This window comes from Trichomycterus rosablanca, chromosome 26 (assembly GCF_030014385.1).
Source record: "Trichomycterus rosablanca isolate fTriRos1 chromosome 26, fTriRos1.hap1, whole genome shotgun sequence".
Lineage (NCBI taxonomy): Eukaryota > Metazoa > Chordata > Actinopteri > Siluriformes > Trichomycteridae > Trichomycterus > Trichomycterus rosablanca.
Window position 1 is genome coordinate 1,959,863 of NC_086013.1, and position 27,808 is coordinate 1,987,670.

The following is a 27,808-nucleotide window of genomic DNA, read 5'->3' on the forward strand; positions in this document are numbered from 1 at the left end:
GTGGGTCTTAAACCAGTAACCTTTTGATTACTACATTTACATTTTTGGCATTTATCAGACGCATTTATCCAAAGCGACTTACAGTACCGTGACAGTATATTGTCTAAGCAATTGAGAGTTAAAGGCCTTGTTTAAGGGCCCAACAGTGGCAACCTGGCAATGGTGGGGCTCGAACCAGCAGTACTAGTCCAGTACCTTAACCGCTAGGCTACAACTACCCAAAGAAAGATGACCTCAGGTTCTACCGAGACTTGAACTCAGATCACTAGATTCCAGAGTCCAGAGTACTAACCATTACACCATGGAACCAGATTCCATTACTAGTCCAGTATCTTATCCACACAAGTAGTGGCTTGCTTCATGTACATTTTGGATGCTAGAAGTTCTAAGAGTGCCACTAATTGTGAAGTATTTGATTTGGCTTGGATAATTAACTACACAATAACTGGTTAGTTAACTGTTCTATTCATCTGTAAAAAGGAGACTGGAGTGTGTATACTTGAAAAGGAGATAGTATCCCTGTTTTAGTATTTAGTAATGCTAAAACAGTTACTTAGGAGGGGTGTCCACATACTTTGTCATACCTGGTCTTGCAGTACTGCAGTATCTAGAGCTGACCTAGAAAGTATAATCTATATTTTATATTTATAAATTATAAAAAACGACTTTTGGTCACATTTATTTATACCCCACTGAAACAGAAAGCCATGGTCATTTAACATACCCAGATCAACCCTACAAAGTCAATTATACTCTCAGCAGTGTCATGCTTCATGTACATTTTAGATGCAATAAGTTCTAAGAGTGCAACTCATCGTGAAATATCTGATTTGGCTTGAGGAATAAATTTTTTTAGAATGTGTTAATTACAGTTAAAGTTCAGATTGTTGGGGATTGATGGGGATAATTAACTACACAAGAACTGGTTAGATACTGTTTTGTTCGTCTTTACAAAGGAGTGCCAACATTTCCAGGCTTGAATGTCTAGACTGGAGTGTATATAATCAAGAAGGATATACGTAGTATTGTTGTGTGCATTGCAATATTATGGTATATTCTGGGTCATGCTAAAACAATTACTTGCCTCAAAGGTAAAACATATTAAGTATTTCCATAACTGTTTGTTTACACCTGTTACAAATAGATGTCATTAGGAGGGGTGTCCACATACTTTACTCATATCTGATTTTGCAGTACTGGAGTATGCAGAGCTACTACATACATTGGTCACTGAATACTGTACATACATACATGCACACGTCCATACATTTTCTATATATTGCCCGTATATAGTCTTATTGTCTGCAACTTGTACATTGCTTGTGTACTGTGTTTATACTAGAGAGATACCATCAGCCTGAACCAAATTTCTTGTATGTGTCCACATACTTGGCCAATAAATCTGATTCTGATCTGAACAGTAAATAAACTATATTTTTGGGCAGTATGGAGTATTCCAATGCAGACCCCAAGAGCTGGTCAGTTTCAGACCCTGTTTACGCATGCGCGAACACACGCGCGTGCGTACTGCGAGACGGGTAGTGACAGCGGCCTCTCCCGTTATTTCTGGTTGCTAGCTGTAGTTAGCTTCGTGCTAACGTCAGCGACCTAGCTGTCAGTTTCCAGTGAGGACTTATTATGAAAACGTGTGTTTTCTTGAATTCGTTTACAGTCAGTATCATTTCTAATCGCGAACCTGAGCACTGGCTTTGTCTCTACCCGCTTGAGGCCTTTACTTTGAGCTTACTAGCTAGCAGGCTAAGCTAGGCTAGCGCTGATTTGATTCTAAATGGCGTCGGATACGAGTGATGTGGAAGAATTTTACGACGCGGCCGAAGATGTCAACCTGAGTCCTCCACTCAATGTGTGAGTTTGTAACCCGAGTAAACGCTACATAGAGCCAGTTCTATTCTCTCATTTGAAAAATACTCGTAAATGAATACCAAAGTAAACAAGCCGGACGGTAGGGCTGAATACAAATTCACTCTTGTTCCCTAAGTAGGCGCCCTTCTTATGGTTGGAAATAAACGCGTCAGTATACTTTCAAGTGCACTTAGTTTATTCCACAAGGCAATTTGGAACAACTTTTATCGCTACCGTCTTGAGTTACATTTTCTACTTGTTGTTCCCGGTGTATTTGTTGGTCTATATATATATATATTTTTTTAATTACATGGCTGACACAATGTTATATAAATTATAAATGTGTTTTAAGCAAGATCTGGAAAAAAACCTTAGTCTGACATCCATTACTGTATGTGCTGTCAGGTGACATTGCAATGTTTTACATTGGCAGATGATTACGTTTATGAATGACTATATTTAAAACAATAAAAACTTATTATTAAAATATTGTGTTTATTATAGCATGGAGCTGCTGTATTTTAGGTTCTGGATGGTTAGAATACGTTGCAATGTTTATATTAGACATGCCTGCGATTAAATATCAACAGCTTGAACTGTTTACATTCAATCGAGCTTTATAATTTATATGACTTAAGGCTGCTGCTTTAGAAGAAGCCTTAAAAACTACAATATTAGCACCCAAAAGCTTGAGGTTTTGTCAATTTAGCACTGTCAAGCTTGACTGTGTATAGTGTCAGCTTTGCTCCCCCTTCCTGAATGAATCAGTGTTAAGCAGTGTTTAGTAATGCATTACACCTACAGTATGTCTACCTGGACCTCTGTGTTGTCTGTGTAGTATTTAATATGTAGCCAAAATATGTGGACACCCTTTCTAATAATTAAGTTCAGAAGTTTTAGCTACACACATTGCTGACATGTGTGATTCCCCTTATGTAAAATAAGCTATATGCATACAACAGTTTGGGAAAGGCTCCTTCCTGTTTCAGCATGACTGTACACGTCCATATGACATGCTTTGTCAAGTTTGGTGTGGAGGAATTTTTTCAGGTGCATAGTGCCCTGATCTTGAACACATTAAACACAGTTGGGATGAATTGCCTGACCTCGTGTATACTCTTTTAATTAAATAAGCACAAATTAAATCAGACACACTCTCTCCAATATTGTGGAAAGTGTTTTTAAAACAGTGCAGGCTCTTAAATCTTAAATCTGTGTAAATGTCCATGCAGGATCTTCTACTCAAAATAAAAGAGCATACAGACACACGTTTGATCAAATGCTTGTCATAAAATAGTTAAAAATTAGCTTAAACAAGCTATAAACAGATAAGTATGCATCAACTTATACAGCCCATTGTTACACTTGTCTGCTGCTAAAAGTTCCTGGTAGGTAGTGTTTCGAATTTTAGAGAATTGTCCATGTAAATGTGTTTTCAGCTTTTTTTTTTTTTAAGTCCCTGTAGGGATATCACCGTGACAATGAAACTGGAAATGATTAAATAGAGTGAAAAAGGGAAGGAAATAATGACACAATTATTTAACTGCATGTGAAATAACCTTAAATAACCCATCATTGACCATTAAAATTGGAGCAAACAGTGCTCTTTGAAATACGACTTTACTGTAGCATCACTGAAATCATGAAATCTGTAGCGCAGGCCAGACCAAACATTGCCCATATCTTATAAAAGTAATTTGTACTACAGATAAGCAAGTAAGGTAGCAAGTGGTTCCCATATCAGTCGTGTATGTGTTATGGCATTTATTGAAGCAAAAAATTATCTTAATAATTTAAGCTAGCTGAGGAATGTCTCAGGAAAGCGTGCTGTGACTCGGACTAAACATTCTTTTCTGTTCTGGTTTTCGTCTTTTTAGTTCACCTGCAAAGTTCAACCTTCCCCAACCACAGGTATGATCACGTCCCATTGACATTCACTTTTAATCATCAGCCAGCATGTCCTTTTATATTAACTGTTACTGTTAAACTTTCACTGTTTTATAGATTGTATAAGGATTTGTAACAGTATTTCATCAGATGTAAGTGCACTTGTGTGATAGGTGTATCTGATAGAATGAGCAGTGAGTAACGACCATGTTAGTGCACCTAATAAACACTCAGTTTGTGCTTTCTGGTTGGCTTTAGGTCTTCGAGAACCTGATTCAGGAAGAGCCTGCTGCATCAGAACCTCGCCACGATGACTCCCTTGAGGTCTGTGTTTCCACAAAAAACACTCTTTATGTTAAATGTATGACGTACGGAGCTGAAGTTTAACCCCATGAGAAGAACCCACCTAGAAAGCTACCTGGTGGAGTTCGCTTCAATACAGTAGTGTGTGAGAAAGAAATGCAGACCTAAATACCCTCTGTTTGCCTTCTGATGCTTGTGTGTTTTGGCCACGTCCCAAACTCGTTCTGCCAGTCACCGTGTGTGCTGAGGTTTGAAAATAATAGGTGCAGTTGTTGCTCTATTAACTCTTTCAGATGTTTAGCCGTGTCACTTCCTTTTTAATGACGTTTCTGTCATTGTTAACAAAGACTCACAATTTTTCTCATTTAGCTTCATGTCCTGAGGGCCGGCTGTATCAGCTGCTCGTAACTAAGGGGGGATTAACAGTGAAACGGTTTTAGAATAGAGCTGTTAACGGTGACTTTACGTAGCGATAACAATCCTTAATCAGCCTTTAGAACTGGGTTCAGGTACCTGCGCAACTGCTTCCGAGCCCATGACTTGTTTACTCATTCAATGAGCTTAAAAAAAGGCATGTTTTTGACTGAGATGTGACAACTTAGAACCTAAAGACATTAGAACCCATCCATCATCGTTTGATCTGCGGCTGTTCATTTTAAACAGTACTGCAGCACTTTAGTTTCCTCGTGCTAATCCTTGTGCTTCATTTTGCAGATTATTGACAGTATTATAGAGGAGAGTCATAAAGGTGGCGGGGTGGATGAGGAGCTGTTGGGAACCGATGAGAGATGCTTAGCCTCGACCGCACAAGACAAAAGTTCAGAAGTAGAATGCCAAAATGTTTCGGATGAAATTCAGAAATCTTCAGTTCCTGAACCTCCAGCGGTTCCTGAACCTGTTCCTGATGTCAGACCGCAGGACGAGAGGTCACAGAACCTGCAGGAAGCGGCTCCCGACGTCGCCGGTGGAGCTCGGGCATCACAGGGTCAAAGTCAGCCTCCTCCTCCTCCAGACATCACGAGCACTCTGGGACAGTCTCAGTCTGCTGCCTGCGCCGCAGAGGGCGCCGAGTCTACCAAAACGGCCGACATCCTGGATCAGGTTCCCCTCGAGGACAAATTAGAATCGGACTCGTCCGGGCCTTCGAAGCCTCCCAGACAGTTCACGGTGGAGCCGGATATCGTAGCCAGCACGAAGAAGACCCCTCCCTCGAGACCGCCGCCTCCTGGCGGAGCGCCGCCTCCCAGGCCGCCGCCTCCAGCCCGCCCCTCGCTCCCGCCCAGTAAAAAGTCTCAGGATTCGATTCGGCCAACAAAGCTCGAGGGTAAGACGTTCTCATAATGTCGTCACATGTTTTTGGGTCTTTTTCTGCTTTGCATCGTTCTGAACTGTGTAACACGAGGCTCTCTGTGAACGGTCAGTCTCCGCAGAGCCGGCCGAGGACTTGTGCGGGTTGGTCAGTCCGAACTCCACCGGGAGAACCCTCGCTAGAGAGCTGCAGCATTCTCTGGACCTCGCTAGTGCCACCAGTGGGGATAAAGTGGTAACTGCACAGGTGAGGGCTCATACACACAAGCTTTTTTTTAACCATTTTTGTCAAGGAACAGTTGCAGGGAATTTTGGGAATTCCACCATCTGCAATCTGTAACATATAGGAAACTGTGTGGCTTCATATAAGGAGAGTGCACATGCTAGACTGGCCTGCCTGCATTGAATATCTGTGTCAATTCATGAAGCGCGAAATATAATAATAGAGATCCTGGACTGTTGAGCAGCTGAAGTGGTACTTAGCTCCGTTATGATAGCTCACTACCACTGTGGTCCGGGTTCGATTCTCAGAGGTTTTCCCTATTGTGCTTCTGCTAGTTGTGTTTATTTAGGGTTCCATTCATTCAGACAGTAGTAGCCTAGTGCAGGGTTTTAATAATAATAATTAAATAAATCGGTACGCGAACGCCACCTTGTGGAGGCTTTATGTTACATTTTGTAAACCACAGTGGGACCAGATGTGTTGTTTGTGTTACCCGGGTGGCGTAAAAATTCACGGACAAAATGTGGGCCTAGTGGGTGCAGCTTTGGGCTATCAATTGAAAGGTTGAGAGTTCGAATCCCAGCTCTGCGCTCTGATCCCAAGCTGGGATAAGCGCAGAAACAGTTTCATTGTACTGTACGTGTGTATGTGTATATATGACTAATATATATGGAATTCTATTCATTTGCAGGAAACCGACGAGCGGGAACCCAGTCCTACTGGTAGTGAAAGTCACGGTCCCCAGAGACCACGCTCTAACTCGGGCAGAGAGCTCACCGATGAGGTGCTGTAGCCTAAACTCCATACCACCGACGAATCGTATCGTGTCGTGTCAGACAGTCAGTCTCTTTAAGCTGTTCTTGTTGGTGTCCATGCAGGAGATTCTGGCGAGCGTGATGATCAAGAACCTGGACACTGGGGAGGAAATCCCACTGAACCAGGCTGAGGAGAAGCTCCCGACGGGAATCAACCCACTAACACTGCACATCATGAGAAGGACCAAGGAGTACATTACGTAGGAAGACTGTATTACCCATAATTCATAATTCATTAAGTACCATGAATACCAAATGACCTGTGGTACTTTACCACGTCTAGCAAGCAAGCAGAAGATGGCTGGTTTTGAGTTTGCATGTTCTCCCCGTGTCTGTGTGGGTTTCCTCCCATAGTACAAAAACGTGCAAGTGAGGCGAATTGGAGATGCAAAATAGTCCATGACTGATTGACAATAAATACTGATGAATCTTGTGTAATGAGTAACTTCCTGTCCTGTATTTGGGATCAGTCGGGTTCACTCATTGCTATGGCAAACACACAATGCGTCGCCTGAAATGGTTCCCAGTCCAGTCTGCCGGGAATCGTTGGTGTCGTGCTGGAGTTTTGAGCAGGACTAAACGGGGTAGTCAGCACGCATCGGCTCCTTCCTGACGTACATCTAAACGTTCGAAACGGCCTCTGGGGTGACGTTAGCGTTAAAGTCATGACGCCAGCGCCGGCCACGCAAACCTCCCTGATTGATATTTATCCTCGCCGTTCCTTCGGTAACGTTCGACTGTGAGATTTCCAGCGTAATAAAGCTGTCGCTCGGTGTCCGCCGGGGGCCCTGAAGAGTGAAATGTGTCGGTAATCTCACTCTCTAGACTCCAGTTCATCCTCGTTTACAGCGGAGCTAAAGTGACACGAGGCGGAGCACAGCAGAGCACCTCGAATCTCTTTCCGTCGTCGTCATAAATATGTGGACACCCCTTGTAATTGTCGATTTGAGGTGTTTGTCACAGTTCGGTACTAGAAATAACCCTAGAAATATAAGTTTGGAGGAGGTATTTTCCTTTTCCAGCCATGACTGTGCTCATTAGGACAAGGTTTGATGAGTTTGCGGTGGAGGAACTTCAGTGGCCTGAGCAGAGCTCTGAACTCCACCATAATAAACACATTTGGAATGAACTGGAATGTCCATTAGGAGTCAAATTCCCACAAACAAACAAACAAATCTTACAAATCTTGTGGAAAGTCTTCCTAGAACGTCGAATCCTGTTGTATATGGGGTGTTTGGGATGGTTTTTGGACTGGGATGTCCTACAAACTCACAATCAGTGTCCCTTATATTTTTATGTGTTTTTGGTGGTACGTTTGTGGTTCCTCTCCAGTTTTTTTGCTCACTTTTGCTTGCTTTTGTCTTTCTACAGAAACGATGCTGCTCAGTCTGATGACGACGACAAGAATCAGGCTCAGCTGAGCGACACAGACGGCGGGAAACTCAAACAGAAAACGTAAGAGACCGTCCGTTATCAGAGCTGAGGTTCGAACTTGCGAGCTCGAGACTGGTGTGCTTCATCGCTGCGCCACCCGAGCGCCCGGCATTGTCGTTTTGAATCGATGAATGAATGAGTAAACGAGTGAATACCCAACCTTAAAATGATTGTTCACGCCGTGCAGCACCCAGCTGAAGAAGCTCCTGGGGAAGTCGATGAAGCGGGCGAAGCACCTGGCCGAGGAGTACGGCGAGAAGGCGGTGAACAAGGTGAAGAGCGTGCGGGACGAGGTCTTCCACTCGGAGCAGGACGAGCCGTCCTCCAGCGACGACGAGGGCATGCCGTACACGCGGCCGGTCAAGTTCAAAGCGGCTCACGGTTTCAAGGGCCCCTTCGACTTCGATCAAATCCGACTGGTGCAGGACCTCAGCGGAGAGCACATGGTACGGAGGAGGCCGCTAAGCCTGTTAACGTTGTGTGTTTTTGGGGGTGAATGTTAACGTTGAGGTTTACGTGTGGTGTTTAGGGCGCCGTGTGGACGATGAAGTTCTCTCACTGCGGCCGGCTGCTGGCTACAGCCGGGCAGGATAACGTGGTCCGAATCTGGGTGCTGAAGAACGCCTTCGACTACTTTAACAAAATGAGGATGAAATACAACACGGAGGGTACGCACACACACACACACACACACACACACACAGCAGTCTGAGGTTTAGACTTAATATTCTAAATATCCGGGACCTCAACTGGGTCACTCAGTACCAGCCAGTAGAGGTCGCAACAGCAACAGCAACAGCAATGTTGAACCAATTCGACCATCCCCTTCTCAGACACAGCCAGAGGCACAGATATGCAGGGTATTTCAAGTGAAACTGGACCTACTGTGACCCTGACCAGGATAAATAATGAATAAAATGCTCCTTTACAAACATTAATGAGCATGTTGTGGTCCAGCATGGTGTTGGAACAGGTGCTATTAAAGCCTCACAGCCCCTGAGTCCTGGGTTCGATACTGGGTTCGATAAGATTCCAAATGTTCCAGATCTTGATCCCTGAAACGACTGACGGTGTAGAGTTTGATCGAGATGAACGACTTGTGGTGTTTTTCTTTAGGTCGTGTCTCCCCGTCACCCTCTCAGGAAAGTCTGTGCTCCTCAAAGTCCGACACCGACGCCGGGGTAAGACGCTGCCCTGTCACTTTGATCTTCAGTGTATTTGTAAGATTCCTGGGCTAGAGTTTGTCAGCCGATCGTTTCTCTTGGTCCGTTTCAGCCGGCGGCAGCGATGGACGATTCGGACACCGAGGACAGAAACGTGCCGTTCCGACAGGTTCCCTTTTGCAAATATAAAGGTCACACGGCCGACCTGCTCGACCTCTCCTGGTCCAAGGTGAGAATTAAAAAGAAAATAGAACCACAACTAGAAGGACAATGCCTGAGGTCAGCGGTGCTTAGAAATCAGACATAAAAGAGTGTGTGTGCGTGAATGTATTCAGCTTGTCAAAAACTTAGAATTTACTTCCCTTTTAAAGAGATAAAATAAGCAATCAAGTGGAATAAAGATCAGCTTATTGGTCCGGCCCTCCACAGCCAGTGGTTCAGTTTTGTGGTTCAGTTTTGGCCGGGTGTAGAAACAGACGATTGCAGTACAGTTGACTGTCTCGCTATTGTACCTGCTGCTTTCAGGTTATCCTGCAACTCTTACCAGTGGTTGCTGGCTTCTGTCTTACCTGCCTTATAGTTAGACTGAGAAAGTGTTTATCCGCTTATTTGTGGCTCTGTAGACTTTCCACCTGCTGATTATCAATCCTTCTGTGCTGACATGGGGGTGGCACGGTAGCCTCACAGCAAGAAGGTCCTCGGTTCGATTCCTAGGTGGAGCGGTCATGAATGTAACCTTAGTGTGTAAAACATGACGTTAAAATCCTAATAAATACACAAATTATCCTGACATGGACATTTAAGGTGTTTTCTGTTGCTTGTTTAGTGGGAGCTTTGTTAAATACTGTTGTTGTTAAGCCGTTTAACCTCCACAATGATTCCCACTTGCTACCTGAAATATGTTTATTATAATAAAGGTCCGGTTTGTTATGAGTGTGCTTCTTCTTAATGTATATCTCTGATTATAATAACGTCGCGTCTTTGCAGAACTACTTCCTGTTGTCGTCCTCTATGGATAAGACGGTTCGCTTGTGGCACATATCCAGGCGAGAGTGTCTCTGCTGCTTCCAGCACATAGACTTCGTCACAGCCATCGCCTTCCATCCCAGGGTGAGCGAACGCTCTCCGTGGATAAACCGCTAGAGCCCGCGTGAGTGTTCGAATGAACGAACAACAGATAACCCCGCTTCCTGTGTGCGCGCAGGACGACCGGTATTTCCTGAGCGGCTCTCTGGACGGTAAGCTGCGATTGTGGAACATTCCGGATAAGAAGGTGGCTCTGTGGAACGAGGTGGACGGCCAGACGCGGCTCATCACAGCCGCCAACTTCTGTCAGAACGGGAAATACGCCGTCATCGGGACCTACGACGGACGCTGCATTTTCTATGACACTGAGGTGGGTGGGTGGTTCGGTAGTGACCTGTTTGTTTGGCTGGATGCGAACACCTGACGTGGATCACGTAAGATGAATTGGAACCACCGGGCCTGACTTGACACGCCCTCCCAAAATCAAAAAGTCAAAAGGGGGTGGGGGATCAAGTGTCCACATACTTTTGGCCGTACAGTGTGTTTTTGCAAGCAAGTGATCTGCACATTCTTTATTCTGTGCTCTGCGTTTCTATTACAGATTAATTCAGACACAAAACCGAAACCGAAATCGAATCACATTCATTAAACCTGTATTAGTGTTTGTTAGCGGCGTGACCTCGTGACAGCTGGCCGTGCACGAAGCGGCCGTTCTGCGGCCTGTCGTGCGTATGCAGGGGTGAACGGCTCATTAGCCCGAGCGCCCAGGCTGAGCGCATTTTGTATTCGCGTTTTATTAGAGCTTCAGTCTGCAGCTGTATGAGATTTGAGATACACTACGTATCGGGGCGGTGCTTTTCCATCAGCTGAGTTCTTTCAATCAACAGAAATGTTCTTTCATTGGCACAGCACTAAACAAGCCAGGACGTTTATTTTCTGGCATTGCTGGAGGTTTAATTTTGAAGCAGATTGGGCTGCACCCAATCTAGTCGTATCCAATTACCCGATTGCATTTTGCTTCATCTCTGTTGCTGCTGACCGAGGAGAGCCGTGACCGACCGGTTCATATGTGGATCAGCTTTGTGTACGGAGAGACACACCCTGATCCTCATTATCCCTCGTCTCTGTACAGGCGCCATCAGTCAGCCAGCAGAGGTCGTAATTGCATCATTTATGAGGATGCCGGTAGCAGAGCTGAGATTCGAACCGACGAGTTCGAGATATTAGCTCTGGGCCACCTAAGGTTTATTTATATGGCTGACTGTACTAATTCTTGGACTATGTATCCTGTAATGATGTGCAATATTAGATTATAATATCATCATTATTAAATGTTCACTTCTTGTTTTCGTTTGTTTACTCAGCGCCTTAAGTACCACACGCAGATCCATGTCCGCTCCACCAGGGGGAGGAACCGAGTGGGTCGCAAAATCACCGGCATCGAGCCTCTGCCTGGAGAGAATAAGGTATGCCACACTTCCATGCTCCTTCTCCATCTGCTCTCACTACTGGTCTCGGGTTCGAATCAGCTGTGCTATTAACCAGCCAGGCGCATGCGTGGAGATGACTGGCTGGGTCTGAGGGTGGGCGGGCAGGCCGATGGAATTTCTAATTGAATAATGGACAGCAGTCCATTAAAAAAAGAAAAGAAGCGCCTGGCTACGGGTACGGCCCTCATTGGTCAGTTCTGGGTTCAGTCAGTTTGCAGATGCTCTCCATCAGCAGTCCAGCACCGGAGGGTCCAAGAAACCAAGACATCAGTTTTTAAAAGGAAGTAAAAAGCCGAAGCCTGAGTGCTTATTAAAGGAGTTGCTGAGTAAGCCGGTAAAGATTAAAGCTGCATCCGTCACGCCTGCCCCGCGTCCTTTTTTAACTAAAGCCCAGGGTTCTACTGTAATGTTCCCATTTTAGTGATTTATTCCCCCCGACTCGCGTTTATTCATCACGGCAGGTGTGTGAGCCCAGAATAACCTCCTCCACCTAAACACACACACACTAACTATTTATTTTGCCTTTCTATTGGCTACAAGCAAAAAAAAAAGAGGTTTACAGGAGGTCAGTTGCTGTTTAACCATTACTATAAAGCGGTTATTTAAGCATTTGGGTGGCACAGAGGATGAAATAGTGCCGAGATCTGAACCAATGGAATGTGCTATTGGTTGGCCGGGCATCCACACAGAGGGCCACCCGAGCGCCTTCGCTTTTGTTGAATTGACATTTGTTAATAATGCAGCGTTTTTACCCCGACAGATCCTGGTCACATCGAACGACTCGCGCATTCGGCTGTACGACCTGAGGGATTTGTCGCTGTCCATGAAGTACAAAGGCTACGTGAACAGCAGCAGTCAGATCAAAGCCAGCTTCAGGTACGGACGTTTCCCCTCATTACAAGCGTGGATGTATTCTTTGTGCTGTTTGCACAATACCCTCAGCTTGACAGTAGGTGTCACCGTTACAGTGGTAGCGAGGTGGTCAGTGGTGTCTGTTAGGGCGCAGTCACATGAGAAGCCCTGGAGCAAACCGCTGTTTAGTCATCAGCGTGTGAATCAGGTCTGAATCTGCATTAGTGTGGAATAAGCGTCAGATCCAGGGTTACAGCTCCACGTGTATCTGTGTTTATCTGGATTCTCCTCCCTGTTTCACTTTTAAACTTGTGTTACAGCTCCAGCTTCTGAGAAATGGTGAGAATCAGAATCTCCCAGAGTCTAAAACGCTTCTGGTTCAGAATAAAGCTTAACGTGGTTTAATGTAGTAAAAGAAGGAGACAGGAGCACTAAACTTCTCTTCATTATTACTGCTCATAAGTTCCTCCACTAATCACATTCCTCACTCCCTGTTTTACTACAATGAGTCACGCTAAACGTTCGTACTGCCTGAATCGCTTTGACTACGTCGTATCAAACAGTTCGTCTCATTGGAGGAGCTTTGGAAAGGTCAGCGTCAAACTGGCCATAGGAAACAACGGCACAGCCGGCGCGAAAGCCGTTGTGCCGCTGCTCATGTGAAAGTCATTAGTATTACTGAGAAACGTATTTAGGTAAATATCCTTTACTCCACCAGTCACGACTACTCGTTTATCGTGAGCGGTTCAGAAGACAGGTTCGTGTACATCTGGAGCACGTACCACGACCTCAGCAAGTTCACCTCAGTACGCAGGGACCGCAATGACTTCTGGGAAGGAATTAAAGGTAAAACGTAGTCATTTGGTTTGAATCTGTCAGATTTACTAACGAATAAATCCTGTCAGCGATTCGATATTAATAAACGTGAATTTGTGCCTCGCAGCCCATAATGCCGTGGTGACGTCGGCCATCTTCGCGCCACACCCGGATCTGATCGCCCCACAGGAGGCGGGGTCGGAGAAATCGGACACCGAGTGTAAGAACGACTCGACGGACGACTCCGAACCCATCCCATCGGGTACGTCACCTGTATCCATGGCATGATCGTGATCGCGCGACCGATGCTTCATTTGTCTTTTGCTTTCGTTCTCAGGAGCTTTGAAGACGGATCACACCGAGGTTCTGCTCTCGGCCGATTTCACCGGCGCCATCAAAGTCTTCGTCAACGTGAAGAAATACTGAAAGCTTTTAAAATGATTTCTGATGGTTTTAACAAACCGAGACTGTAAATATCTCTCGCCGGAGGGCTACAGACCCTCCTACAGGCTGCCCTCGTCTAGCTGCTGGCGAGTACTCTGGAGGAGGAGCGTAGAGGTGATGAAGCTCTATCCTCTCTGCAGAGAACAGTGACCCAGCAGGTAGGAGGTTGGACGACTGCCGGGAAGCCGAACGGAGAGACGATTCCAACACGACGCACTTCTTTCTTTCATCTGCTCTCTCTTTTCTTGCTGTTCGAACAACTTAGAAATTAAATTGGACTTTCAGTGGTCAGCTGGTATGTAACGAATCGAGCGGCGAAGCAGAACAGGATGCCAACGTGTATTTAAACAGGGAATTATTAAAAAACACACAACGTGACCGTATTCCTCTTGCCAATGCAAAGTAAATCCTTCAGTATTAGGCTGGTATTATATTATACTACAGTGTGTAAACACACATATGGATGAAGATAAGACACTAATGCTTGTTGTGTTTGGTAGATTTTATAGATCGCCAGCTCTAAAAATTGTTCCATGCCCGAAAGTGTTCCCATGGCACAGTCATTGCAGTATCTTACAGTGTTAAAGTGTTTGCAGTTGCTTTTTTAATGTGTTCAGCATCACATGTGGTATTAAGCAGAGTTTACGAGAGCGAGAACATGCTGGCATCCTTGACTTGGTCTGTTGTACTGGACCAGGCACCAGTCTTAAGTGATGGAAGGGTAAGGGCCTTGCCCAAGAACCCAACAGTGATCAAACTCATTGAAAAACTCACACTTAGGGGACTGTCGTCAATCCACCTATTGGATTTTTTAAGGGGTATTAAAAAAACATTCAACCTAAAGCAAACTCATTAACTGAGTTGAATCCTTAAACAAAAACAAAATCTTTAAACTTAAATAATGGAAGAAGCTTGAGCTTGATTTTCATGCTGTGTTGTTATCTGCTGGTATTCAGTCCAGGTTAAGCCTCAGCTTTATTTTGTTAAATACAAGATGACCACTAAAATGCCACCATTCTTAACTATAAAATGCTAGCACACAATTCTAGCTCGTAATTAAATCAATGTGGTGCGAGTCTGCGGCCCTGTGCGTACCCACACACACACACACACACACACACACACACACACACACACACGACGGTTCCTGATCAGATTTCTTCATTTTATCCTATTTAAGTTTAAACCACAGATATGATATCGTCCGGATCTGAAGCGCTACACAGACGTGCACGTCAGATCCGGTTTGTCTCAGTGTTGTTGTTGTATTCTGTATTCTTGTAAAATAATCGGACCATGTGATTTGAGAAATATATTTACAGAGGAATAAAGAATCATTGTTTACCCGTGTAACGTTGCTGTTTTAAAGTAAATGCTCTGTGTTCTTTAAAATGCTTGATGCCAGACACTGCATCTTTTCGAACTGCTGCTCATGTAACATCACAGGAGGGCTGAACAGCATTTAGGCACCTTTTTTGATCGAAAGAGGCTGGTTAATTCAGATCAATTAAAAATACGCATGAAAAAATGGTGCCAAATCAGGTACACGGACCGGAATGATCCACATCGGCGTTCAAAAATACAGGAGCAGCCGAAAGGTTGTGTGTGAACAAACGTTCTTGTAATTGACCCGGAGATGAGCACACAACACTTCTAGAGAACATTAATCACACAGCTCTGTAGTGGGTAAAGCACTCGTGGGTAGATTTAGCACAGGCCCAAGTTTCCATCGTTTGGGGATAGTGACTCGCGCTGTGGTTCGGTGTTGCCCTTTTTAGACCGATACATGTATTTCTATTTTATTTATGCATTTCTCCCTTTTTTGTCCCAATTTATTGTACTCAATCTGTCCTCTGCTGCTGGGGGTCCCCGATTGCAGTCGAGGTCTCAGACAACCCGCAACACACGCCCTTAGAGGAACCCTTTCTCGCCTATACATTCTGCACAGGCGTCTATCTGCCAATCAGGGTCCTTACACAGCATTTGAAGACCCCACCCACATAGTCCGGTCATCCCGCCCTAGCCGGAACATGCCCGCTAGAATAGATGGCACCCAGCCGACCGGTGGCAATGACTGATACAGTTTTAACATGTTTTTCCAGCTCTTCTGGAATTTAAAAGCCTAAAGTAATCAAAAGGTCACTGATTCAAGCCACACCACTGCCAGGTTGCCACTGTTGGGCCCTTGAGCAAGGCCCTTAACCTTCAATTGCTTAGAGTCACCGTACTGTAAGTCGCTTTGGATAAAAGCGTCTGCTAAATGCCGAACGATGCTGAAATTGAAGCTCAGCTGGTTAATCAGCTAAATTGGCTTCATGAAGTTGAATCACTCCAGTGTGATATGGGTTTTGCATAATTTTGTACCTTAAATGGATTAAATCTGTGCAGAACAGCTAAGTTTCCCCAACATTAAGCACATGGGTCGACTACAGTCACCAATCACTACCATCAGCAGTTTATTGTAAAGGTCGTGGGTTGATTTTACACTCAGATCTTCAAAAGACGAATTTATTATTATTATTTTAAAAGAACAAAAACTAAAACAACTGTACAAATAAACGTTTCCGCTTCCTCTTACAAAAAAAGTCGTTGTGTGAGACGGTAGCAGCCGTGAACAGGAGGATTCTGGGAAGAAGTAACTGGCTCAAATCCAGTTTTGATGTCTTACGTGTCTTGTGGATGAGTGCAGGGTTTCTAAGGTTCGGTCCTGGAGTCCAGAACTGAAGCTGAGAAACCCTGATGAAGCAGTATTGTGGTGTGTGTGTGTGTGGAGGTCAGAGAGATAGAAGGTCAGAATCAGTGTTTGCTCTTCTTGGATTTTTTGTGTGAGCGGTGGGGCGATCGGGACGTGGAGCGGCGGGATCTGCGCTGTGGAGACGGAGAACGTGAGCGCTTCGACTTCCGCGGCGAGCGAGACCTCGTCCTGTAAAATAAAAGCATTTATTTATTATTATTTTAGTATGTGAGGTATATACAGGCAACACACACAAACATGTGGTGCTTGAAAGTTTGTGAACCCTGCAGATTTTTCTCTATTTCTGAGCATGAGGTAAAACATCAGATCAGTCCTAAGAGTCTACAAAGAGAACCTAACTAATAAAAATAGGTTAATTATTATTTATTAGGATTTTAACGTCATGTTTTACACATTTTGGTTACATTCAGGACAGGACAGCTCTTTAATTTAAGTATTTAACGTCAAACACAGTCATGGACAATTTTGTATCTTCAGTTCACCTCACTTGCACGTCTTTAGACTGTGGGAGGAAACCGGATCTCCTGGAGGAAACCCACAGAGACACTGGGAGAACCTGGGAATCGAACCCAGGACCTTCTTGCTGTGAGGCGACAGTGCTTCCCTCTGCCTTAAATAATCTCCCTTACTTATTAGAATCCTCTCTACTTAGGCAGCTCACTAGGTTTTCTAACAGACCCAGTGTGTGTGTGTGTGTGTAGTTGTAGGCTAGTGGTGGACTAGCAAGTAGAAGGTCACTGGTTCAAACCCCACCACTGCCAGGTTGCCACTGTTGGGCCCTTGCGTGAGGCCCTCACCCTCAATTGCTTAGACTGTAAGCACTGTACTGTAAGTCTCTTTGGATAAAAGCTACATGCACAACATGCTCGCTCTCCTTCATTCAGTTCATAATTAGATGGATGTGTGTGTGTGTGTGTGTGTGTGTGTGTGTGTACCTCTCACTCCGGTCGTCCTCCTCCCGGCTCCTCCCTCTGCTCTTCTCTTGGTCCTCGCTCTTCTTACTCCGGTCTCGCTCCCTCTCTCTGTCCCGCTCTCGCTCCTTTCCTTTGCTCTTCTCCTCTACTCGCTCTCTGCGCTCCTCTTTTTTCGACCGGTCCTTCTTACTCCCTGACTTGTCTCTCTTTTCTTCATTGTCTTTATCGAACTCCTGTGAGGAGAAAATTTTGATTAAATTACGTTCTGATCACGTGAAGTAAATGCTGAAAATGTCCCGGCAGTGAGGTTAGAGCAAGAAAACTAAATAATAAGTGAACTGGACAGAATTTCTTCTTTTTCTTTGGTTAGATAAGAGATAACCACAGGACGCCACCACAGGACGCCACCACAGGACGTCAGATGGTTTAGATAAAGCAGATACATTTGTATAGGTGACATTTAATTCCATGTAATTAGCAGAAACACATTTGGAACTACATCATTTCTAGCAGAACAAACTTGCCACATCAAACCAATGTTATGATTTTTTTTTTATACAAGCATCAGGACAGACGGAACCAAATTTATGATTTATTAATGATAACACACTTCCTCTCGTCTCGTCTAGTGCTTAAATGCGTCCGAAAACAAGTATTTTCTGCACTGAATTAGAAGAGTATACGATTACCTTCTGTAGCAGCTTGTTTCTGTAGTGTTGAACCTGCTGTTGGAGGCTCATGCCGGATTTCCCCGGCCTCCTCCCCGATTCCAGCTCATCCTGGAACTTCATCACCTTCACCTGACACACACACACACACACACACACACACACACACACACACACACACACACAGTGTATTATTGAATTATTCACTTCTGTGGTTTAATCAATTCTGGCTGCTATGTTCGAGAATCTGCTCCCAGCTGAGAAATCATGGGTGCATTTACTTATTCGCCAGCTTTTGCAGGCGCACTACTACAAGGTCTCTCGTTGCAGGCGTCTCTCTCACCTCCAGCTCGCGGAGTCGAGTCCTTTTGCTCTCGGACATCTCGAAGTTGCGCAGGCTGCTCTTGAACTCGGCGCCCTCGAACCTGCTGGGACTGGCCGCGTCGTCGTCGTCGCTGCTGCTGTCCTCGTCCGAGTCGGCCTCGTTTTCTTTCGCTTCGCTGAGAGGACCAGACGGAGGGAGAACACAAGTGGATTGTGAGTATCTTGAGAGTTTATTTCGGCCTGCTACCTGATCCGTACTCCAGGTCCTTTCTGTGTGGAGTTTCCTCCCACAGTCCAAAGACGTACAAGTGAGGTGAATTAGAGATACTAAATTATCCACGACTGTGTTTGATATAACCTTGTGAACTGATGAATCTTGTGTAATGAGTAACTACCGTTCCTGTCATGATGTAACCAAAGTGTAAAACATGACGTTAAAATCCTAATAAACATCAAACAAAACCTGATCGGTACCAGTGATGGTCATACCTGCACCTTATAGATTTTCCAAAGGTCGCAAGCCGGAAAAAAGGGTCGCGAAGAAAAAATAATAACAATTAAATAAATGAATTTTATCAGGCGCACAAACGCAAAATGAACTTGTACACGAGCGCCCCCCCCCCCCCTTGTGGCAGCTTTACGTTACATCTTGTAAACCATTTTTATGAATTACATTTGTTTCGAATTGGGTTTCATTTTGATGCAGCGTTTGTGTTGCCTGCTGAAAAACCCTGTTCTAGATCTTCAACCTGATATGAAGCCCAATCCACTCAGGTAAAATGTGAAAGATTTACAGCTGCAAGTGGTTTGAATAAAGCAGGGAGGCTTAGAGAGGCTTACCTGGCGCTCATGTCGTCCTCGGAGTTGGCTTTAGCTAAAGGGAGCGAACAAGACAGAAACAGGTCACGTTAGCAATGAATCGACATTTACATTGCACTGAAAGGACACTTCAGCTATGGCTGTTGTAGCCTAGCGGTTACAAGTACTGGACTGGTAATCGAAAGTACTGCCAGGCTGCCACTTGAGCAAGGCCCTTAACCATCAATTGCTTACACAATACACTATCGCAGTACTGTAAGTCACTTTTCTACAATAAATATATAGCTGTAGCTTGGCTGGGTTGTACCTGATGGCTCTGCGTCGTCCACTCGCTCCCATTTAGACAAGGCCACAGCTGGTAAAGTCTTATCCACGCCTTCGTCCACTGTCACACACACATAATTGATTTACTTACGTACCAACATATCCATCTACCACGTACCAATCTATATACTTTCCTTCATTATTAATCATTTATGGTATTTCCATAAGTTGCCTGGGAATGCACAATCATAATTATAATGATTTGCTCCCCCATTAATTTAACACTTAGTGTAAAACCGTTTAGCTTCAATGTTAAGCGCTGTTAAGCTTCACTCACGTGGCATGCCGTCGATGTCGTCGATTGCCTGGCCGAGAGGGACGCCGTCTATGTCGTCCACAGGGACCCCGTCGATGGACGACGGCTCCCAGGTCATGGGTGATCCGTCCAGGTCGTCCAGGGGCATCCCGTCCAGCTCGTTCCCGTCTAGAGGAACTCCGTCTAACGGTGCTCCGTCCATATCCGGAGAAGCGGGCTGCAGAGCGGAGAGGGGAACTACATCGGTCAGGGCGCACTCATGATCGTTGACTATCGGAATGACCACTTAGCTTGTGACTGAGTCATGACCGTACCTGGGGAAGACTGCTCATAGAGCACAACCAATCAGCTCCTAGTTCCCACAAATGAAAGCTAATGGCCTGAATGGCGCTTCATTTTGCTTGTCCTGAATCAGTGCCTTAATTTACTAACCATTCTTTGACTTAATGTGCAGAATTTCCCATAGTTACTGTACAAAATCTCCTGACAAGCCTTCCCAGAGGACTAAACTCTGTTGTAGACTCATGTCCACATTATTTTGGGCGCATTGTGTACATTTGGGGTTCAATCTCATGGCCATACAGCCAACACAGTAAAAGTGAGTAGATGTACCGGAGGGCGCCGCGTCACCTCTGTCCTCTCGGGCATTTCCTCTCCCGGTTTGATGATCCCCAGGAAGACGTTCTGCAGCTGGATCAGAAAGGATTCGGGGTAGACGGCCCAGTCCTCCCACGCTCGGAAACAGGCCATGATCCTTTGCTACACACGGAGAGACAGAGCGAGCACAGACGTGAGAGCACGGAGACGATACGAAGTGTAAACAGGGTTCTCAACTCTCTCACCGCCGGACTTACTTTGAACTGCTCGGCCTGCAGCCTGGCCTGGATGTTCCGATACGCCTCGCCCATGTCGCTGAAGATCTGGGGCAGCTTCAACTCCAAGCTGCACACAAAAACAAACACTGTAACACACACACACACACACGGTCCTTCCACCCGTCCTGTGCCGAATCCCAGCAGCAGTAGGCAGAGCGAGACCTGATGTGAAACGAATGAAGAGAGAGATCTTACAATTTCCGGTAGTATGACGCGTTCGCGACTTTGGCCGACGAGTTGTACAGGATGTCCGAAACCAGATAGAGCCGCGCGATCTGCACAAGACAACACACTCGACTCATCAGCCTTACAGTTCTGGGTTAACGTATGCACCCGTCATTACGAAGCTAGACAGCAGACACGAGTGTGTCTACCTTTTTTTGTAGTGGCGTCTGTATCATGGAGAGAGACTCGGCGATGCAGGACACGACCTCCTCGGCAGCCTCGGCTTTTTCTAAACAAAACAGCATGGCGTCGCCGACCTCCACCCTGCGAGGGGTTAAGCCCCTCAGTACCACCTCCAGCTGCTCCTTGTGCCTGACACACACACACACAAACACACACACAAATTATCAGACAGACCATGATCACGATGCACTGATAAATCTCTAATAAAAGGTTTCCATGAGCTTAAACACCCCCGATTCGACACATACTCGGGTTTCAGCTGCCCTTTCTTCGGCTCCTCCTCCTGCACAGGCGGAGGCTCGTCCTCGGGCTCCTCGTCACCCTGGAGGTAAGGGTTGAGGACAGGCGGACGCCACAACGAGCCGTTACGAAACATTCGGAACATGGACTGCTTCCACATGTTCGGAGTCTCGCCCTGCAGAGAGAGGAAAGAAATCCGTCCGTGTATGTATATGCAGGTATGTAGGTGTGTATGGTATCTGCTATGATCTTTACCTGTAGTATAGAAAAAAGCTTCCACCTGTAGTACACATGCTCCTGACTCTTATTATCAAACAGAAATCTGTAAAGTGAACACAGAATCGGTATTTGAAACCAAAACTCTATTCAGGTTCACATACACAGACTGAACAGCTGTCACTGAAGTGCAAGATGCACTCCCCTCAATTTGACCTCCTTAAAAAAAAACCAAAAAACAACAATACATACCTGTATACTGTTTTGTTGAGCATTACATAGCCAAAAGTATGGACGGACCCTTTCTAATGATCAATTCCAAGTTGATCGTTTATTTAATTACTTATTTAGATGCTGTTTTACGCTGTGCCTACACAGTGGTTATATTCACGGCAGGAAAGGTAAGTAATTCTAACAGGTATATAAAATTAACTTCATATTGAGGCAGATGTTTCGGAATGGCATGTTTACCAAGCTTAGGTCAAGGTGTCCACATTCTTTTGGCCATAAAGTGTATTAGTCACAGTGCACCTATTGAAACACTGTGTTGAAACTGTGTGGTGCCACACGAGCGCCCAATGAAGCTTAGATTAAAACATTTAAAACCAACCAACAAACAAAAGCATTTGTTCATATCAAACACATGATTTCACTGCATCACAACACACCAAAATGGTCACATGGTGTGCTTAATTATTACAACTGCACTATATATCATTCATAGATCTGATACCAGGACCTAGTACCACCGCAGAAAACGTGAAGGACCTCCAACCGCGGTTGAAAACAACGCAGCCCAACACACACCTGTATTCAGGGTTTTCCTTCTCTCGATTCATGATGATGGCCTCGAACATGGGTCCTTCTCTCACCACAAACTCAATCATTCTGTGGATGAGGCACAGCAGGTTCCTGTATGCACAAAACACAGAGAGAATGAGAGCATGAATGAGCGGCTCGTCCGTCCTCCCTCCCTCCCCGAGCGCGTTCTCCAAAACCAGTCGTCTTCGGACGTGTCAGTTCTGTCTGATCCTAGAGGAGCTAAACCTCCAACCTCCTGTCCTCAGTGTCCGAGCTAAATGAACACGATGTGTTTCGGAATACTGAATGCATTAAAGCAGAGGTACTCAGATGCCCAGTCCTGAACCACATTACAGAATATTTATCACTCAGCTCAATTGTATTAAAAACAAACAAGAAATACGTGGACAGACTGGGAAATCCTGAGGACAGGAACGAGAACGTTCTTATTAATGTTAAAGTGCTAAAGTAAGCGCCTGAGCATCTCCCGTGGTAATATAACACTCTCCAATGTATATTGAGTGACCCACAGAAGTAAGTCGATGCATTCGATTTTGATGACTGGGTGCCGAGTGTGTGTGTGCAAACAAACTACTTAATGCTGCCTAATGTGTTTTCGTGCCGGTTAATTAGCTTTTATGTAAAGTTTAGATTCATTTAATTGTAAATGAGGCTTTTGTGGACCTGGAATAAACCACATATTGAGAAGAATGTGGAACTGGGTGTGTACCACGTTGTAGTTGTGTGTATATTGTTTTTTTCCAGCTGTATTGTAGTGTAATAGAATGTATAGGCATCTCACTCTGTGTGTGTGGTTTCCACGGCGGTGCTATAGAATTCATTAAAGTGGTTAATTAAAGAGCATGCACCTCTCTGCGGGGATAATTACCGCCGACTGCTCCGACTCGCTGTGCTCTGCGCGTGTGTGTGTGTGTGTGTGTGTGTGTGTGTGTGTGTGTGAGTCATGCTGGAATATTAAATGGATAAAAAGCGTGTACCTTTCTGATGGGATAACCACTGTCACTATGGCGTCGTACAGAGTCTGTTCGTGACGTCAAAACACGTGATGAAGATACAAACAATAATGTAAGTTTATATTTGGCATACACTACAAATTACAACACTAATAACATCCTGACTCTTCCAATCACAAACCTGCTTACATGCTGAGTACAATTAACACCACAGGCTGTCTGCTGTTCTGTCCAATGTAACAAAACCATGAGCATTGATATGAACTTGATTTAACAGCCTCAATGGATTTTGCTCTTAAGTCTGTGTTTTTTAGTTGTTTTTTTCTTTCTCTTAAAGTGTTAATCTTATCATTAGTAGTCCTGACTCAGGGATGAAAAGTCTGGTGGAGGAGAAATAATGGTCCGGTTATCTAACGGATCTGCACCCCCTCCATTTATGACATTTTTAGGAGCTGTTTACATCCTCATTTTTTTTTTTTTTTTTTTTTTAGAAGATCCCTTCTTTAACAACAGGCTTTATGTTGCATGCAAAATATTTCCTGGCACCTAATATGAGCCAGGACTTTCTGTCCAGCATTAGTGTCCAGTCTTGATAATGCTCTTGGGGTTGGGGCTACAACATAAATCAGTACAGCCATGTTCCAAGATAAAAATTCTTCAGAGAAGGCTTGAGGCTGTTATAGCAGTAAACGCCATATTAATGCTCCCAGTTTTGAATGCTACACTAGAACAGAACACACAGATGTGATCACTGGGTGTCCGAATACTTATGTCACACATAGCCTAGCACAATCAAAGTTACCCTAACAGCTCGATACACATCTGAAGTTTGGATTATTCCAGTCTAAACTGTTAACAACACAATTCTCTGAGCTGGTTGATATTTGTACCTTGAGGAAGTCCGCTTGTGTTCGACTGCGGGTTTTGCTGAAATCGTTGCGGAAGCGATCGCGGGGTTGGGCGTTGAAGGGCAGACCAGAGGGAGGAGGGGGCGCCATGGATTTTAATACACCCACGGGAGTGTAGAGGGGATGAGGGGGGATTCGCACCGCCTTTCCCCAGCCCAGCTTCATCTCAAAACCCATCACCGTTTTCCCTGCAAGGAAACCAGTCGAACTGAGCACAATGAACAACATTTCGACCACATTTGACTCCTGTTATGTGGTGAACACAAAGTTCCCTCACCGTCCAAGGCGGCCAGAGCCCTCTCGGCGTCCTTCCGAACCATGTAGGCCACGAATCCGCGGTTTGTCTCTCTGGTCTTTTCCTCCCCGGTCCGAGGCCACATGATCTTGACACTGGCTAACAGGCCGTACTTCCCGAACTCCTTGCACAGCATCTCCTCCGTCATCTATACACAGAGGAGAAGGAAACACGCGTCTAAAGCTGGTGTATGCTGCTGCAATACATCTAGACCAAAATCAGTCCCCAGCCATAACGGTATGAACTCTATCAATGGCGTTTAGAGAACAATTTGAGCAGTTGAGGGTTAAAAGCCTTGCTCAGGGGCCCAACAGTGAACTGTGGCCCAACTGTGGTGGGGCTTGAAGCTTATTACTAGTGCATTACCTTACCCGCTGAACTAATGAATGAAATCACAAACCTTGGGACTGATGCAGCCGATGTAAAGGTTAGTCGTGGTTGGCAAGGTTGGATCATCATCAAATACTGCAAAAGCACAAACACAATAAGAGTCGTTCTGTAATATAACAGCGCTGCTACGATTCATCGTTTGCTGTGCACATGTGCGAGTGTGTACTGCTAACTTGAGCGTGGGCGTGGCGCTGAAAGGTCCAGATCTGACACCACCCCTCCTGGATCGTTCTTCCTTCTGTGGCGCTCCTCTCTCTCCTCTTGAATCCTGCAATACAGGTGACGTGTTCAGGATATCACGTGTGGTATATAAGAATAAAGTATAAAATCGTATTATAATGAAACCATACTAGAAATAAGTAGGAAATCAAGAACATTAAGCTCACACAACAACTGCTGAACACTAGTCTTAATTGTTGACTTCAGATATTTCAAATGCACATGTTCCTATGAGATGTATAAAATCTCATTAATTGTAAAATAGATTATATAACACCAAATATATCACAACAGTTTAGTTAAGGCAGTTTCTCTTTCTTAAATTATGACTGTTAATTTGTTATAAACATTACGGTACAACACTTACTGTTTCAGCTCCTCTTTAAACAGTTCCAGGTTGCTCTTTTTCTTCTCATCGGTCTTCTTTTTGGCCGACTGTGGGTAAGACTGTTCATGTGGGTGAAAAACAAGATGGATGAGCAGTATTTAGAATGTAATTAGAATGCTTTGTATGAACACAACCTTTATTTGCTTATGTGTTTGTGTTTTTTAATGGAAAAGCACAACATTTGACTGGAAATGTACCTACAGATGTCAGCATGGGTGCCAGTGGTATACTTACGGTTCTTCTAGACTCTACATGCTGCACTGGTGATACAGGAGGATTCTGAGTTACAGGAGCGAATCTAGAGGCTGGCTTATACAGTTTACTCTTCTTCAGCTCGGCTACCTCTTCATCTGCAGTACACAGACAAATTTACTTAAAAGTTTTATAATTTACTTATAAGTATTCCTTAATTTCCTTCGGGATTAATAAAGTATCTATCTATCTATCTAAGCAGATCCCGTCGTGTTTTACCTTTAGTGGCATTCACAATCCCTCCTCGTACAAACATTTTCCCTCCACTCTTTTCACTGCCATCAAATGATGCCAAGAATTCCTCAAACACTTCAGCAGCTTTTTCTTCCTCCTGCAAACCAGGAAATAATACGATGAGACACAAAAATCTACAGTAATGTTACAGGAGAATGTCTGTCAAAAACACAGCATCTAATCCTTACATTTACAATATCAGTCAATTATCTTTCTACATTTTAAAAATTCTGCTAAAATTCTACTAAAGCCACCTCCTAATTTTGTAACAACTGTGCAAGTCGTGGTTGGTGAGATATTAAATGTCCAGCTGATGGTTGTTGCTAGTAGTTAACATGTTGAATGCAGGAGATATAGGAAGCATTAAGACCTTCAAATACACTAAGGCTACTTTTTTAAAGTAGATTCTAGTGATTACTGTAAAAACATGAACAAATGTGCAATAAACCACTTGATTAGGAAATGCATCAAACAAATCATTGAACTTTTGACCCTCCAGGTGTATAAAAGCAGCTGTGCGTTTAAGAAACTTACTGAAAAATGTCCGCACTGATGGGTAATAGAGTGAAATACAGATGAACTGTCTGGGTTTTTTTTTTAAACCCCAAATCGAGCAGTAAAGTAAGTGTCACATTAATGTCAGCATTTCACAGGGTACAAACCTTTTTCTTGAGCTCCTCCTGCTCCTTCTTCGTCAGCACCCTCTTCACTGCGGCTGACTTGCTCTTTTTATCTGCCATACTGACTGTAAGTGAAAAGAGAACAAATTTAATCCGAATTTCGACAAATAAGGCATAAATAAAACAGTTGTATCTACTGAAACCCGACACTGAGGTGGTACCAGAGGAATAATTAAAGAAAAATCCTTCAACAGTCAACAGCAGAAAATGTCAGAGAAATTACTGTCAGAATGAACTGATAAAAATGTAAAAGAAAAACATTGTTTGTTTATGAAGGAAAGATGTGTGTCACCACCAGTCTACTGGAACAATTGCACACTTCCTTCTTTTATAGTATTCATCAAAACGTGTGTTCTGTAGTGGACAATTTTGTTCTACTTCTTCTGCCACTTGAAGCTGGCTTGACTGTGGCCAGCATCACTCATGTTCCAGAGGCTTGTACTTCATTACACCTGAATATACAGACGAATTTAAAAAGGGTTTTGACAAATATGTGTCAATATATTTTGATTGGTGATGTTCACCAATATCTGTTCCAATAGTAGTCCACTGCCATACAATGAAGAAAAGATGGGGCTAAAACAATGATGGAAAGCAATCAATAGGGTGCATTTTGTTTGTATTTACCTACAACAAATTAATCTGCATTGTAGCCACCAAATAAAATGACCAGTTAGTGTTGGAAAATAAAATTGCACCCAGTGAAACGGCTTTGGTGCGTTTCTCTACGCTAAACACTGGGCTGTATCCCAAAAAGCCAGGCTCCCTATATGTGTGCACTACACGCGCTTTGACATTGTATGGCGCATATGCACTACATAGTGCACTAGATCCATCAGCGCGGGTTGATTTGTAATCCGTCCTCGCCAGGTTCTACGGTTAGGTGTTAGCTTGTTAGCTAACCAGTTAGCTGAATGCTCGTTGTGCAGCTCAAGCTCGTTTTCCGACTAACAAATTGTCAAATGCGCACAATAAAACTAATAATGTTTATTTTAATGTGAAAATGAATTGCTAATGTTTTGAACCAGGACTTACTTGCGTTGTTTCCATCAATAACAAATGAAGCGCCTGGACGTTATCAAGCCGCCATTACGGACTTGCCATAAAAGGTAAAAGCGGAAAAATGACGTGTTGAGTATTTTTTGACCAATCAGACGAGAGCAACCGTTTACTTTTGGCGTACGGTGTGCTATTAGTGGCTGTCTCCTATCGGAGTGTGTGCCCACTACACAATGTCACGTGAT

At 44.4% G+C, this 27,808-nt stretch overlaps 2 protein-coding genes across 3 annotated transcripts; one reads left to right on the forward strand and one right to left on the reverse strand.

Moving 5' to 3' along the window:
* The first annotated feature begins 1,578 nt into the window (after nucleotides 1-1,578).
* On the forward strand, nucleotides 1,579-14,977 carry wdr44 (WD repeat domain 44). The gene is made up of 19 exons (XM_062988676.1): nucleotides 1,579-1,866; nucleotides 3,741-3,774; nucleotides 4,009-4,074; nucleotides 4,768-5,377; nucleotides 5,475-5,608; nucleotides 6,276-6,368; nucleotides 6,463-6,599; nucleotides 7,771-7,854; nucleotides 8,021-8,279; nucleotides 8,363-8,501; nucleotides 8,950-9,014; nucleotides 9,109-9,225; nucleotides 9,984-10,106; nucleotides 10,201-10,392; nucleotides 11,387-11,488; nucleotides 12,273-12,388; nucleotides 13,083-13,210; nucleotides 13,308-13,442; nucleotides 13,518-14,977. Exons 1-19 carry the CDS (start codon nucleotides 1,790-1,792, stop codon nucleotides 13,604-13,606), a joined length of 2,700 nt encoding a protein of 899 aa, XP_062844746.1. The 5' UTR covers nucleotides 1,579-1,789; the 3' UTR covers nucleotides 13,607-14,977.
* A 1,081-nt stretch (nucleotides 14,978-16,058) lies between these two features.
* zgc:163098 (uncharacterized protein LOC100037380 homolog) lies at nucleotides 16,059-27,674 on the reverse strand. 2 transcript variants are annotated; one of them, XM_062988512.1, is made up of 24 exons: nucleotides 27,600-27,674; nucleotides 26,547-26,629; nucleotides 25,870-25,981; nucleotides 25,633-25,748; nucleotides 25,378-25,457; nucleotides 24,965-25,059; nucleotides 24,802-24,866; nucleotides 24,384-24,549; nucleotides 24,089-24,294; nucleotides 23,223-23,266; nucleotides 22,231-22,335; nucleotides 21,463-21,529; nucleotides 21,216-21,382; nucleotides 20,934-21,096; nucleotides 20,755-20,834; nucleotides 20,539-20,626; nucleotides 20,315-20,443; nucleotides 19,706-19,901; nucleotides 19,412-19,489; nucleotides 19,126-19,159; nucleotides 18,305-18,461; nucleotides 17,983-18,093; nucleotides 17,315-17,526; nucleotides 16,059-16,547 (listed from the first exon to the last, which is right to left on the reverse strand). In XM_062988512.1, the coding sequence occupies exons 2-24, from the start codon at nucleotides 26,622-26,624 to the stop codon at nucleotides 16,421-16,423; spliced, it is 2,676 nt and encodes an 891-aa protein (XP_062844582.1). In that variant the 5' UTR covers nucleotides 26,625-26,629; nucleotides 27,600-27,674; the 3' UTR covers nucleotides 16,059-16,420. The 2 variants fall into 2 exon arrangements, with proteins under 2 accessions (XP_062844582.1, XP_062844581.1); XM_062988511.1 differs by having other exon boundaries at nucleotides 20,297-20,443.
* Nucleotides 27,675-27,808: the final 134 nt, after the last annotated feature.